This window comes from Leptosomus discolor, chromosome 2 (assembly GCF_034619465.1).
Source record: "Leptosomus discolor isolate bLepDis1 chromosome 2, bLepDis1.hap2, whole genome shotgun sequence".
NCBI classification, from domain to species: domain Eukaryota; kingdom Metazoa; phylum Chordata; class Aves; order Leptosomiformes; family Leptosomidae; genus Leptosomus; species Leptosomus discolor.
Genome location: NC_141392.1, coordinates 44454933 through 44469516, shown reverse-complemented (window position 1 = coordinate 44469516; position 14584 = coordinate 44454933). Strand labels below are relative to the sequence as shown.

The window sequence follows — 14584 nt, the reverse complement described above, 5'->3', positions numbered from 1 at the left end:
GTTGGTGGCAGCAGGCCGCCCCTCAGCCGCGGTACCTGCGCCGCGCGGCCACGTGAGCGCCACATCAGCGCCGCTCCGCGCCTTCAAAGTCAGCGGCCACAGCGAGGGCAGGCGGCGGCCGCACCGGCCGCGCTTTCCCGCCCCCCAACCCCTCGGCGGCGCGGCCCGGCCCGGCCTGGGGCGCAGGCGGCCCCGGCTCGGGAAGATGCTGCAGTCGCTGGCGGGTAGTTCCTGCGTGCGGCTGGTGGAGCAGCACCGCTCCGCTTGGTGCTTCGCCTTGCTGGTGCTGGGTTACCTGCTGTACCTGGTGTTCGGCGCCGTGGTTTTCTCCTCGGTGGAGCTGCCCTACGAGGACCTGCTGCGCCAGGAGCTGGGCAAGCTGAAGCAGCGTTTCCTGGAGGAGCACGCCTGCCTCTCGGAGCAGCAGTTGGAGCAATTCCTGATGCGGGTGCTGGAGGCCAGCAACTACGGCGTCTCAGTGCTCAGCAACGCCTCGGGGAACTGGAACTGGGACTTCACCTCCTCCCTCTTCTTCGCCAGCACCGTCCTCTCCACTACGGGTAAGGGGACGGAGGGCTACACGGCGCCGGAGGCCTTCCGGGGAGGCCTGGACCACCCCCCACCCCCTCAGGGCCGCCTTCCCCCAAAGCGTGGGGACAGGGCCGGGGCCCGCCGCCCCCCTCACGCCCAGGGCCGAGGGGATGGTGCCGGGCCGGCGGCCTCGCACTATCACCGCGGCCCTGGGCGTGAGGGGGGCGGTTGGAGTAATCGTTCCTTCCCAAACTCTCTTGTGCGAGAGGAATATTTTACGGAGGATGCGTCACCCATGTCTTAAACCCACTCTATTTAGCGCGAAGAAACAGATCGCCAACTCTTCCCCCCAACCCCCCCTCCTGCCGCCTTGAAAATTTTGTTGCTTTCGAAAATCCGGCCAGGTGCCCATCTCTTTCCTTGAACTCATAAATGCTTTACATGCCTTAAGCTCTTGGTCTGCTTTGCATTTCTTCCAGTTTGATTTGGGGGTGTGGTGGGTGGAGTGTGGAGTGTGGAACTGCTGACCTGGGTGTAATAATGAAGTTAAATTTGTTTCATATTTTACCATCAATCTCCGTTTAATATTTGCTTGTAAAAGACTAAAAGATAATGCTTATTTGCTTTCAAATAGAAGTCTTCATTGGTATTTTGAAAAGTTCGAGGACGCATTCCTTTGGCCATAGTTTTTATAAGCATGTATTTTTACAGCAGTCGCCTTTCACATAAGGTTGTAGCGGACAGCTTCCTCGTAAAGGATGAGTGCAGGCATTTCTGCTGGGAAGCTGGGCTGTGGTGATTTGAATGTGCCTCACTGAAATCAACAACAAAGCCTTCTCGAATAAGATAAGCTTTAAAAGAATCACCCTAAAATTAGTCCAGCCAAAGGGCTTTGAGTCTTGGCAGTACATTGATACTGCTATAAAAGATGCAGTGGTTTGTTTGTTTGTTTGTTTGTTTTTCTCTGTCCCCAAGTGAGCACTCTTTCTATTATGGGAAATATAATCAGCTGATATCAATAATGCCATTTAATAATTTACTTACTTGATCTTATTTTGCTGCTTCCTGACTGATTTCAAACAGGCAATGATTGTCCTAAAAATAGTTGTCATTGAGTATACAGATCAGGTTGTCCGCTTGTTATAAAGAGGTTGGCTTTTTAAAAAGATACAGTAGGGTTACGTGGATCCCCCTCCTTCATCTCCTGATCTTAGTAACTATAGTTAGAGTTTGTAAAAAGAGAGAAAGTGACAGGCTTGTGACAATTAAATGCTTTCAGTGAATAAACTTCTAAGTATTCAATGTATAGTAATACTATTGGCAAGAAAGGCATGGAATTGTGATAATACTTCAACACTGAATTTTTTTTTTTTTCTTTCAGTAAAACCATAAAGCACTTTAAACTTAAGGTGCTGAATTGACCTTATGATGTCTGTTTCCGTTCCTAATCAATTACACTGTCTGGTACTATAAAAGGTAAATTATTTTGTCCAAGAGCTATTTTTGAATTAAACTTATTTTTTCTATAAAATAACCCACCATTTCAAAATAAAGGGTATAAAAAAAAAAGGGTCCTGCTTTTCTCTGTGTTCCTAAACAGTGTAGTGTATGTCACTTCTCTCTTTTTTTTTTTTTTTTTTTTTATCATACAAAAATTAATCCACAGTCCCTCTGGTTTGTAATTTTTAAATCTGGCAATATTGATTTCAGATATGAATCAATCAAAAAATGTTCACAATCAGGACAGTGGGGTTGGGACTGAGTTGGTAATGCTAAGACACAGCTACGGGATGTTTGGACTCGGTAGTACAATTTAGGCAGAGGTACCTCTTTCCCACTGCACATCTGCTTAAGGGTGAGGCATAACCTGGCCCTGCATGTTTAGCTTATTTGGTTAGGGAAGCTCTACAAGGAAAGTGTTGAAAACACAAGGTACCATTGTCCAAATGGAAAACCGTTTAGAAAATTCCACTTAAATGGCATATGCTTAGAAATGCATGCATTATCATTATTTCTGCGAATTTCAGAAACTGAAGTTCATCTAGTCATCATTGATGTAATAGACCAGGCATCAAATGGTGGTACTTCCTTCTATGTTCAATAGCCCTTTGCACCTCTTTTAACAAAATCCATCTGTTTCTTGTTTTATGCAGTGGCTTTTAGCTTTACTTCCTATTTAATATAAATTAGAACTTGTAGAAGTAGACAAGTATAAATCCAGACCAATATAGTATCCTACACTTGCTCAAATTCTTCCCAGACTGCACAAATTTCTGATGAGGTGCATTTCCTTACCCACCCCACCCCCAATTTACTGTGCACCTGTGCAAGAAATATTTCAAGTCTTTTGAAATGATCATTAAAATTAAAGACAAGCAAGAAGCAGAATCACAGAACGTTAGAGGTTGGAAGGGACCTCGAAATATCATCTAGTCCAACCCCCCTGCCAGAGCAGGGCCACCTAGAGTAGGTCACACAGCACATCCAGGCGGGTTTTGAATGTCTCCAGAGAACGAGACTCCACAACCTCTCTGGGCAGCCTGTTCCAGGGCTCTGTCACCCTCACAGTGAAAAAATTTTTCCTTATGTTCATGTGGAACCTCCTGTGCTCCAGCTTGAACCCGTTGCCCCTATCATTGGCCATCACTGAGAAGAGCCCGGCTCCATCCTCCTGGCACTCGCCCTTTATGTATTTATAGACATTGATGAGGTCACCCTCAGCCTCCTCTTCTCCAAGCTAAAGAGACCCAGCTCCATCAGCCTTTCATCATGAGGGAGATGTTCCACCCCCTTAATCATCTTTGTGGCTCTGCGCTGGACTCTTTCAAGCAGTTCCCTGCCTGGTCTTCTCAAACAGCTGTTCGGAACTGTTTGAGGATTCAAACTGCTGTAATATTACAAACTGTACACCTGAAATGCCCTCTCTTTGCTGGGTATGGTAAGGACAAATGCAGAAAAGATAATCCTGGTACCGATGGTACCAACTAGGGGTTGCTTCTGTGCATAAGTGAAATAGCAGGGAGCACTGGGATGTTCCTTAATGTTCAGCTGACTGTGTCATTCATCATGTAAATAAATGCACACCTACCCCTTGTACAGAGGACAAGGCTTATTTCACAGCCTTTTAGTTTTCTATATAAAGCATGTAGGGAGAGTGTTTAATTTTAGCATCCCCAACTCCACTTCTTGTTCCTTCCCATCCTTATGATATTTTTTGCCTTCTTACTCACTAGAGAAAATTCTTGAAGAAAATGGTAAAGCCAGTTAAGAATTTGGAAAAAATCTTAAATGGAGGGAGTTTGCAAAATACACACAGTAAGGCAAATTGTTAATTGAAAGCAATTTATATTGCTGCACACATGGACTGTCACAGGACTGTCACAAGCTGCCTGAAGGACGGGCAAACAAAGGGCAGTGAAATGGACTGGGGGTGAGGCTTCAGCAGATTATAGCAGTGACTGGTAGCAGGTTTCTCTTCTGACAACTTTATTCCTCCCTGTGCAACTTAAGCAGTCATGCAGACTGCCATATGAGCAGTGTGCAAGAGGAAGCAATTTTGTCATTAATCATTGACAACATAAACACTACGAAAATACAATTGTCTGCATTTAAATAGCATCTGTCTTGGAAACTCTCTGTAATTATGACCTTGTGCACATCTATGGTCATCACTTGTCTTGGTGCTAGATGTCATGAATGGTGTTGCTGAAGCAGTTGTTTCTGGTTGGCTTTGTTGTGGGAGCATCTGTACAAATATGTGTTTTATTTCTAACAATAACAATGAAGTAATTTTTTTGCTCTCGCTCTCTCAGGTAGTGTGTTTTCACTGTTCTTGGCATGCTGTTAGGCTTTAAGTATGGAATACTGCACTACATGAATTGTAAGCACAGTGGAGTAAAAAAAAAGAAATTTATATTGGTCGTGTTGCAAGATAGGAAGAGTAAAGTGGCTTCTGTTGAAGGAAAACAGATAGGGAAGGAAAGGAGATGCCAATTTAGGAGCTTAGGGCCTGTAATTCTTCATGTTTGTTTTTGGAAAGAGTTTTCTCAGTGTAAGGATATCCCATGGCATTTTATTCAAAAGGACCATAAGTCTTATTCTGACCGTCCAGCTTTGAGTATTTTTGCCTCCATCACAAACATGGCAGTGGATTTCATTTAACTTTTGGATACCAGAGGGATGCTGAGAAAGAGCTTCTTTAGGTCCTTCTCTGTTGTGACAGAATTGGCAAGATACACATTACAAAGAAGCTGGGATAGCCTTGTCCTGATCTAGGGATTTGCAGAGGAAGGGTGGGGAGAAGTTGCATGTTCTATGATGACAATGCACGTTTTTCATTCTTTGGTTAAGGTCAGGCTGGACTCTCATCTGAGCCACAGGAGTCAAAACAGTGAGAGAAAGGGGGAGAGGGCTGTTAATATTCAACCACTTCTGAAGCCAGTGATGTGGTTGTCTGCAAGGTGGTTAGTGCATGTTAGCACCTTCTCCAGAAGTTAGCCTGTACTGGTTTCAACGTTGTGCAAGGAATGGCACCCATGGCCTGTAATGTACTGAATTCAGGTTTCCACTTGCTATATTCTGAAGAGAGTAAGGAACATCTGTGCGGTAGTTGTAGCTAAATGCTGACAGTGGCTGTTACGTTGAAACTGCTCGTTGAAGGAGTAGTAAAGAAACAACACGACTTTCAGGAAAAGTTTTGCATTCAAGTTAAATAGCTTATGTGAGTCTTACTGGCGAGCGATATGAGGAGTTAATATTAATGCATATATCATCTGATTTGTAAGGGTCTTCTCTGTTAGGTCTGATTCTCATAAGCATTGCTACTGACGATTGGCAAGAGAAACTAAACTATGCCTTTATTTATGTAAGGTAACAGGCTGGGGGACTGTGCTGGAGTCAGTGGAGGTACAGCAAAAGAAGGTGCAGTCTGTATGAAGAGACCAGGGAGAGAGAAACCTGTCAGTCTCCATCATTTTCTCCCCATTCTTCTGTCAAGAGTGGTCTTTCTTGCTTTTCTTCCCCCTTGGGGAACACACACCGCATCTAGTGCATATTTAGTGTGCAGTACAGATCTTAACAAATCCATGGAAAATTGGAGCACGTGGTGAAAGTGTCTTTGTAACGCTTTGCTGTAAGATTCCTGTGGTCTTACAATAGAGTCCTCAAGTGGAAGAAGCTACTTGGGTCTTTCATACCTTATAGAAGAATGTGAATTTAACTTAATTAGAAAAAAGATGCTTCACAGAGGCTTTAGGGAAAGCAGATTTTTTTTTTTTTTTGGTCTCGTACTTGAATTTAATGTAAAATGCATGTTTTATTTTGCTGGCCTCAGAATATGTGGCCTGTGTCCCTGAGGATGCCTATATTAGCTCGTTAATATACACTGAATAAATACATTTCATAATTCATACCAAATGTATGTCTAGAGACCCATCATAAGATTCTCTTTTGCCTCTTGTATGAAAACATACAAACTTTGTGATGGTTTAAACTCAGATCAGACTCACTATTAGTCACCTCTGATGCCAGCAGAACTGGAGTTTGCTACTGCTCAGACTGTAGGACTCAGATCATTTAAATAGGTGTGATAAATTGCAGCTGTTCACCAGGGTGGGGACGCCAAACTTTGTGAAGGAACTTTGTTTCTCTTTTAAGAGTTGTCTGTTACTTAGCAATGACACCTTCAGGAAGAGGTAATTTGGTGGGGATGATCTAGCAGACAAAGCGAGATTGTGCTGTGCTCTGCAACAGAGTGGTTTTTATACTGGAGTGCTTCTAAGAAAAGCAAAGGAAATTAAGTAGGTTGAGAAAGATGCCAGAGGAGAAGGATTGCATTCAATAGGCCAACTCTTTGGGCACTGACTTAGGATGTGAGAAACCACATTCTTTTCCCTCCTTTGCCTGGAGGGATTTGAAACTGTGCCCCAGCAGAGTGGTTGAATGCTACAGGGTGTTCTGGGACAGGGTAGTCGTAGCTACTGTCCCCGAGGCTGTCCTCTTCCAGATAGATCAGTAGACTGTCCCTGAATCAGGAGTCCCACCTCTCAAATTAAGTAGTATAAACACAAAGTGAAAGAGTCATTCTGTCTGCCTGTGTGTCTGCTTTCCTCTCGGGGAAAATCCCTGTGTTTTGTACGCTGTAGAGCAGCTCCAGACTTGCTGCTGTCATATTCTAGTCTGGCCCCAGGGTTAAGATGCTGTCTTCTGGGACGTGGGAGGTTTCAACGGAGTTCTGCTTAATGCCATTCTCAGGACAAGGATTTGAAATAAGGTTTTCTATCTGTCCTTAGGAAGAGGAGATAAAAAGACTACCATCTAGGGAAGCTATAAGAGGAGGTAAGATGAATATGTATAGACGAACACTGAGAAAGTAAATTGGACACTTCTTGTCTCCCTGTCTTACAACACAAAAACATGGGAACATTCAATGAAATAAAAAAAAAAAAATCACACTTAAAGCCGGAGAAGAAGGGACATAAAGTTTAAAAAAAAAAAACCAAAAAAAACCCCCAAAGAACACAAAAAAAACAAGTGAACCCACAAAAAAAAAACATAAGCCAGAAATCTCTTGTATGAATATCTCCAAAATACCTGTATTTGTCAAAATTAATGATAATAAACTTTTTGGGAAGGATATTAGGCTCTGTGCTTCAGGACACAAGCCACTTTAGTTACCAGGGATGACAGTTCCAGCTGACAGACCGGTCACATTATCTTGTGTGTCCAGGACAAAGAGACAAAGTTCTTGTTTTCTCTACTGAAGTAAGCAGTAGCGGAGGGGAAATCCGGGTCTGTCCTGTCCGGTGTTCCAGGCAGGGTGGCAGTTCCTGGTTTCTTACGTGAGTAGAGCAATCGGCTGTGCCAAACTCCTGCTTGTGATTTCTGAAACAAAGGGTGGCGAGAGTAGCCCTAATCCAATGTTTGTGCTTTACAGGCCAATGAGTAGGAAAAACTATCTCCTGGCAGAAATTGGAGAAGCCGTGGAGTAGCATGACTGTATTGTTGTTTGGAGCAGTGCTGGCTCCTGATGGATGGAGTGTCTCATACAAGCTCTGTCCTCACTGTTCCACCTGCCTTGCTAAATTCCCAGTGATGAGGAGCCAGCCCAGCAGCTTTCCACAGGTGAAGGACTGCAACTGCTCTTCTGTAGTCCTTCTGTGTTAGGTAGGGACATTCCTCCTCTACTAAAATAAAGAAAATCACAAAACAAGTCCATTGAACTCAGTAAGATACACGGAGCATAACTGGGATCAGGACTGAGTTACTGATGTTTTGCTCTGGGCTTATTAATTGACTAGTTTTTTGTAAATGTTACCTTTGCTGTTTCTCTGGTTTCTTTTCCAAATTTAGCTATGTTAAAATTACTTGCTGTTTGTCATAGATGGAATACATGGCCTCCTGTTGCTCTGTTATTATTTCTAATTATTACTTTCTTTGGCTTTATTTTGTTCTGTGATACTTATATCTTTATTGAAAGGAAGAGGGTAATCTCCCAAAAAATTGCCTTTCATTATTAAGTTTCTATTTGTAATCCTTTTGCAAAGCTGGAATTTTTATTAGCATTCTACTGACATCTCCAGATCAAATCCTAAGCTAAAAGTTATGCAAACTTTCAGAGCAGAGCTTCTAAACCTGAACAATCAAATCCTGCAGTTCCTGACCATTGCTGAGTAGGATTTTCAGTTTTATGTGAATGTAATTTAAAATAAGTCACCTTTCAAATCCATAGTTTCTCCTGTTTCCGTTTATTTGTTGGCTGGTTTTTGTTCTTTCTTTATTTCACTTTGGCCCACTGCATGATCATTTTAGTAACCCATGGGTTTTTTGGACAGAAGAACATCATAATCTATGGAGAAATGTCTACTTTATCTGCTGCTCCACATTAATTATAAAGTAGGCCACAAGCTGCTAAACCATATGAAGACCAGGATATTTCTTGGCATGTGCAGAAGTGGAATTTTAGCAATTTGAGAAAAAATAGGATACCTGTGAGAGTTTTGATGCCTTCAGGATTAAAGAATAGCAATATAAAGTTTCTTGGGAATTAGCTACCTAAATTTCTGTCTCTCTGGATCTGCCCTCAGCTGCTTGAAACTTACGATATCTGTACAAAATTCAACTGAAGTCCTAAAGTAGTTACTGATAGTGACCCAGAAGACCCCAGGAGAAATGTGTCAGTTTGCTTTTTCACTTAAGAACCTAGCTGAAACCTTAAACAGATTGTCTCTTATGAGGACAAGACAGTGATGTGGTCCTGGTTAAGACCAGGACTGAAAGGAATGAATGGAGAAAAGCTTTCCATGTGTCTGTGCTTCAGAAAAATATTGGAGTGGCTTTTGCAAGAACATATGGATTTTCTCTCCCCTGGAAAGAAAGAGATAAACATTCATCTCTGAAAACGGAGTACGAAAACTTCATTGCAGGAAAAGCGCAGATGAATCGAAGTGGTACACCAGCTGTCACCAGACCCCAAACATGTACTAACTGATGCTTCCTAGGTATTACCACCGTCTGTATCTAAACTGACTCTGTGCCAGTAACTTAAGCAGCTTTGGAAGGTATTACGGCATCTTTGAGGAACAGGGGGAATGCAGATGCAGAAGCAAGATCGCTTAGGTGAGTATTCTGTGGCAGCAGCTGAAGGAGGAGGTTGGGCTGGAAAACAGGTTTTGCCAGCAGAACAAGCGAACCCAGTAGTCTTCTGAGTATTGCTCCACTTGGGTGCAAGAAAGTAAGGCTGTGCTCTCTGACAGTCGCATACTATTTACTAGTAGAAACTATAACAACAGTTTTCAGTCTTTCTCCTGAAAATTGTGAGTCCAGACTGTTGTTATGCTAACAGGAGTATAGGCTTTTTGCATCTTTTTACTGTCCTCTACTACAAAGTGAAAACTTCTGGAGTAACCAGCACTTCTATACAGAATATTTTCAAGCATAATTTAAGACCATTGTAAATGCAGCTTTTGAGAGAACTGGTGCCATGAGACAGCGTTTTGTCATCTCTTTTGCTCCTTGTGCATTTCATGTTCCATACTCTGAATGTATTTTCTGAAGATGTTAAAAATAATTCCAGAAGCTAAAATGAAAAGGTTAAAATGTACCTCTGAGTTTCATCCTGCATGTAGTATCTGAGTACCTCCTTCTGTGTCTTTCAGTTATTTAAAGACTATTTAAATCAAATCAGCTAAATAACCTTACATTCTTTAACAGTAGCCACTTCGCAAATGGTTACTAGGAGTAGAAACAGGAGTTGGTTTAAGGGGGGGAGGAGGGAGACCAACCAACCGGAGTTAGATATTGAAATGATAGCGTTAAGGCATGCATTGTACCATTCTTTACTCTTTTTTTTTTTTTTTTTTTTTTTTTTTTTTAATAAGCAAATGCTTAATTCTAATGATAGATGAATCTACCTTCAGAATTCTGGCTTTTGCAAAGGAAAATTTATTTCAGGCAGCACTTAGATTTTGGGACATAGTTTCTTTGTGGTACCGGCTGTATGATATTGCTAGTTGTAGTATGCTGAAATGACAGTAAAAGGAATACTTTTTCCAACTTTACTGAAAGTATTTTGTTTAGAGGTTAAATATTCTGCATTCAGTGTTAACAGTAAAGGCGCTTCATTTAGGTGTAGTGACTATATGCCATTAAAAGAGCAGGTAAGTTACACATTTGCTTCAGCATGTTTCCTGCAATGTTGGTAAAAGCTGTGTTCCAGGTTTTTCATATAGAAATATACAGTGACACTAAAAGTATGAACACGTGGTCTGTTGAGGAAGGAAAAATAGTCTGCCTTACAGAGAATTATATAACTTCAAAGCCTGCTGGGAATTCTGTCACAAGTGCACATCTGCTTTTACATCTTTTTTTTTTTCTGTAGTAATGTGCCTAAAGGTGATACAAGAGTATCCTGAAGCTAAGCTAAACACAGAGTAGCAATGAAAAGGTCTCCTGCATCAAGGAAAAACCAGACAGCCAGCTCAAGGATTGTAACATTTACTATTGTTTTAGAAAGTTCTTCTTCCTTTTTGTTACACATGAGGGTTAAATACATACCAAAACTATAATTATTTCAAAATGTGAGAAGATTTCTCAGCATTAAGAGGCCAAAGTGATCCTTCAGAAGACCTCAAATGATGGCAGTGCTGACTGGCATGGGGCTTACATGTGTTTTTGTTTTAAAGCCTGTACTGAATTGTCTCATATGTGACACTTGGGTCTTTTACCTTCTTTGTTATTTTAAACCTACATGCCACACTATGAACACATATTTGGCTTGGTTGAGCTTTTAAAATGTGATTGGCAGGCTTAGACATTGCAACATGCAGTAGTAGTGCCAAAGTCCAGAGGTAAGCTAGAATAGGTATCCTCCTTTGTTTACAATATAATTTGAAAAGGGGTTTGTTACTTCAGAGTCACCAAGCGCAAAGGCAAGACAAAGATTCTGATTTAATTTCCTCCCCAATAGGCTGGCATTGTACTATACATGGCTTTAAGAAAGCTGTAGTGAAAAAAACCCTTGTGTTCAGAAAGTAGCAATGTGTTCAGAGGTCTGCTAAAAAATTAAGTAGCTTGGATGTTTAACTCTTGGGAACTTCATTGTACAATCCTGTATATCTCACTTCATAAAGGGGAAAAGAGCTCTAAAAATTTCTTGTTATATTTAAGATTAATGTGAGAAGGCCATGAAATCTCTACTCTGTATATTATTTAAGTAGCTATTTACCCAGCTGTATACTGTACAAGAATGGCACAGACCTTTCCCTTTGAAGCCTACAGCCTAAAGGAAATGAGAAAAGCCTTAAAGCAAACCAGAGAACTTCCGTGTCTTGTAGATTTTTGGAAGCTCTAGGCTGTATGACTTACTAATGGGCAATTAAATTTTAAACACTTCGCAGCATGTCTTGTTACATATTTTCATGGCTATATTTTTATTTAGTATTGGAATACTGATTCAGCAGTATAGCAAAAATGACTAAGGCTCAAAAACATATAGTTGTGTTACTGTTTGGAAGTCCTAGATACTGTGAACTGTAAGAGTGATGCCCAGAAATGAAAGCAAAATGCTGTAAATCATTTGAATGGTTAATAGTTAGCAATTAAGCTCTCTTATGTGAGGGTAAGAAGTTGTTTAATTTACCTATGTGCATTTGCACATCCGTTGAGAAAGTAAGGTCCCCAACCTGACGTCTGGTCCACTGCTGTAACTCCAGTTGGGCAAACAAAGAACTGTGAATGCTGCATGATGTTACATTGCGTGAATCAACAATTCATGTTGATAAGAAAAAAGTAAATCTAAGGGCAAACTCCTGCCTTTGTTCATTGAGTTGTGCATTTACGTTCATCTATAGTGCAAAGATAAATCTTTATCTTTCAGCCATATCTTTTGTACTAAGTTATACCTTTTGCAGCTATTTGTACTAAGTGAAGCCAGCTGAATATTCAAGTCATGCTTTCTGGAGGTAATTGCCACCTGACAGAATTTTGTATGCTACTTCGAGGAAAATGTCATTTACACAAGAAGTTATTATTAGCCATGAATCTCAACCAAAGCAAAAGATAGAAACTCTCAACATCTCAGAACAGAAGTTTGAGTTCCAGGTTTTAGCCTTGCATTATACCACATCCCTAGATGCTGTGAGGGAGATGGCAATAATCTTTCACATTTCTGAGGCATCTTTTATCAGTAGATCCTGAAGCATGCCCATACCAGGAACTGCTTTACTGATTAGAGCACTTTTATTATGGTCTGCATCTTGTGAGATTAGAGTGACATTTCCGTATGTATTTTGCAAAAGCGTGAACTAAGACAAAGAGGAAAAGCAGTCGTGAAAGGTCATGTAAGAGCCATTAGTATGGTTGAGAATAGGAGCCTGTGAATTCTGTCTTGCAGTTCTCTGCTCCTGGGCTGTGTTCCCATACAGTAAGCTGATTTCCCATGCTGTGGATGCACTTCAGCATGCACTTTCTTGCATTGGATATATTTTTTTCTTTAGTAATAGTTTTTATGCTCAGTAATATTAGAGGAAATTGCAGCTACTTGAATAGGGACTTACAGAAGCCATATCAAAGTGTGCAATACACATTTCTGTATCTTTTTTTCAGCGGAGACTCCAGAAATTTCCTTCTAGGAAATTGTTCAGTGGTGTACTATGTGTAGAACACGAGCTAAACATCAGTTAATACAGCTCACAGTTACTGTAACTGGCTTACAAATTCCAATCCTTGACAATTTCCAGAAACTGGATGTGTTCATAGGGCCAGACACTTGCAAGAAATTCCTGTCTTGAAAAGATGTGTTAACTGTAAATCTGCACATTGCTGCCCAGGCTCTTCAATGCTAGGTCTTTATTTTGGAATTGCCAAACATTCTACATTCCCCCTCCCTTTATATTGAGGTCTGAGACCTGCCACTTAGAGCATCCCACTTTCCTTAGAGAGTCACAGGTTGGATCTATCTAGCCTTTTTCACGTTGGCCGTGGTTTGCAAATGCAAGCACTGGCAGGAGGGTACTGAGCATGAGAAACCTTAGTATGACTCCGTCTTCAGCCTGGATGATTGCTAAGTGTTTCTGATATGCGTGCTACCTTAACATAGTGGGATTTAAGGAAATAGGACTCAAACTCATTGATCAGTGTTGACGGTGTTTGACTGATGTGTCTTGACATGGTGGGTCTACAATTGTGATTGGACAGTTGGAGCATTTTTGGTGAATTGTCCTATGATTTAATGCTGCCTACTTTTGTTATATATATGCAGGGCTCTCTTATTATGTTCCCAAGAGGTTACAATGATGTATTTTTTCCCTAGGAAAATCATCCTATAGTTGCAAGAATTTCTGGACACATCGTATATCCCCCCAAGAGACGTTTCTCTAACAAACTAAAGAGAGGTTCATTGTTTTAAAATCAATTGTCATTAATCTAAACAGACAATATAGTGTTTCAAAACCACCGAGCATTTAGGTTGCTCTGTCTGTATCTTTACATTGCTGGCTAAATGTGTTGTATCTGTAGTTTGCCTTTCTAAATGATACATCGCTTTATTTCTAGATAAGGAAAACCATCTACATTTCATCCTCTTATGAAGATAAACAGCATGTGCAATGACAATGCTGTTCTTTTATTTTCCTTCCTCTTTGTTTATTGGTGGGACATACAGTTGTGATTATCCTGGGTATCCCAATTCCAGTGTAACTAATCAAATATATGGTTCCCACAATTAGTGTTTGCTGTGCAGGGTGCCCTAAACATGTGAATGATGCAATAGGACTAGTGTATCTATAAAATTTGCTTATGGTTCAGTAAGCTAGTTCTCACAACAGTTGAAGTATTTCTCTATTGGGCCTCACAAATTAATGTTCTATTTTGAGCATGAAACTGTGAGTATATTCAGCTACGCTATATTCAGATGGCAGAGTACCATCAAGCATCATATTTAGGACTGTGATTTAGAGTTTAGAGTAAGCCATCTTATCTGAAAAAGTATCTCACTTTGGCCCTTGTGTAAATATTGTCTCTTAATTTCTCTTAATTGTTATATTTAAGTTAGAAATGAATATTCCAGGTGGAATATGCCACGTGTGAAAATGAAGACTGATGCACTTCAGTTCTGTGTGGTTTTGTTAGTTGCTTTAGTGGTTTTTACTATTTGTGTTAAATTGATTTGCTCGTATTTTGCTTTATGTGCTGTAGAATTCTTCATGTTTCTGAGAAATAGCTGTTAAAACAGAAGACAGAAATAGTATTTATTTGTATGCGAATACATTATGATGTCTGATTGATTTACATATGTGTCCTGGTTTCAGCTGGGATAGAGTCAATTTTCTTCCTAGTAGCTGGTACAGTGCTGTGTTTTGGATTCAGGGTGAGTATAACGCTGATAACCCAGGGATGGTTTAGTTACTGCTGAGCAGCGCTGACACGGCGTCAAGGCCTTTTCTGCTCCTCACACCGCCCCACCAGTGAGTGGGCTGGGGGCGCACAAGGAGCTGAGAGGGGATGCAGCCAGGACAGGTGACCCGAACTGACCAATGGGACATTGCATACAATATGA

The 14584-nt window shown here is 41.1% G+C and overlaps 1 protein-coding gene across 1 annotated transcript in view; it reads left to right on the top strand.

Annotated features, from left to right (window-relative positions):
- The first annotated feature begins 205 nt into the window (after positions 1–205).
- KCNK1 (potassium two pore domain channel subfamily K member 1) overlaps positions 206–14584 on the top strand; it is a 33011-nt gene continuing 18632 nt past the window's right edge. The window contains exon 1 of the mRNA XM_009947253.2: positions 206–560. Coding sequence (XP_009945555.2) covers positions 206–560 — 355 coding nt within the window. The remainder of the gene's footprint in view (positions 561–14584) is intronic.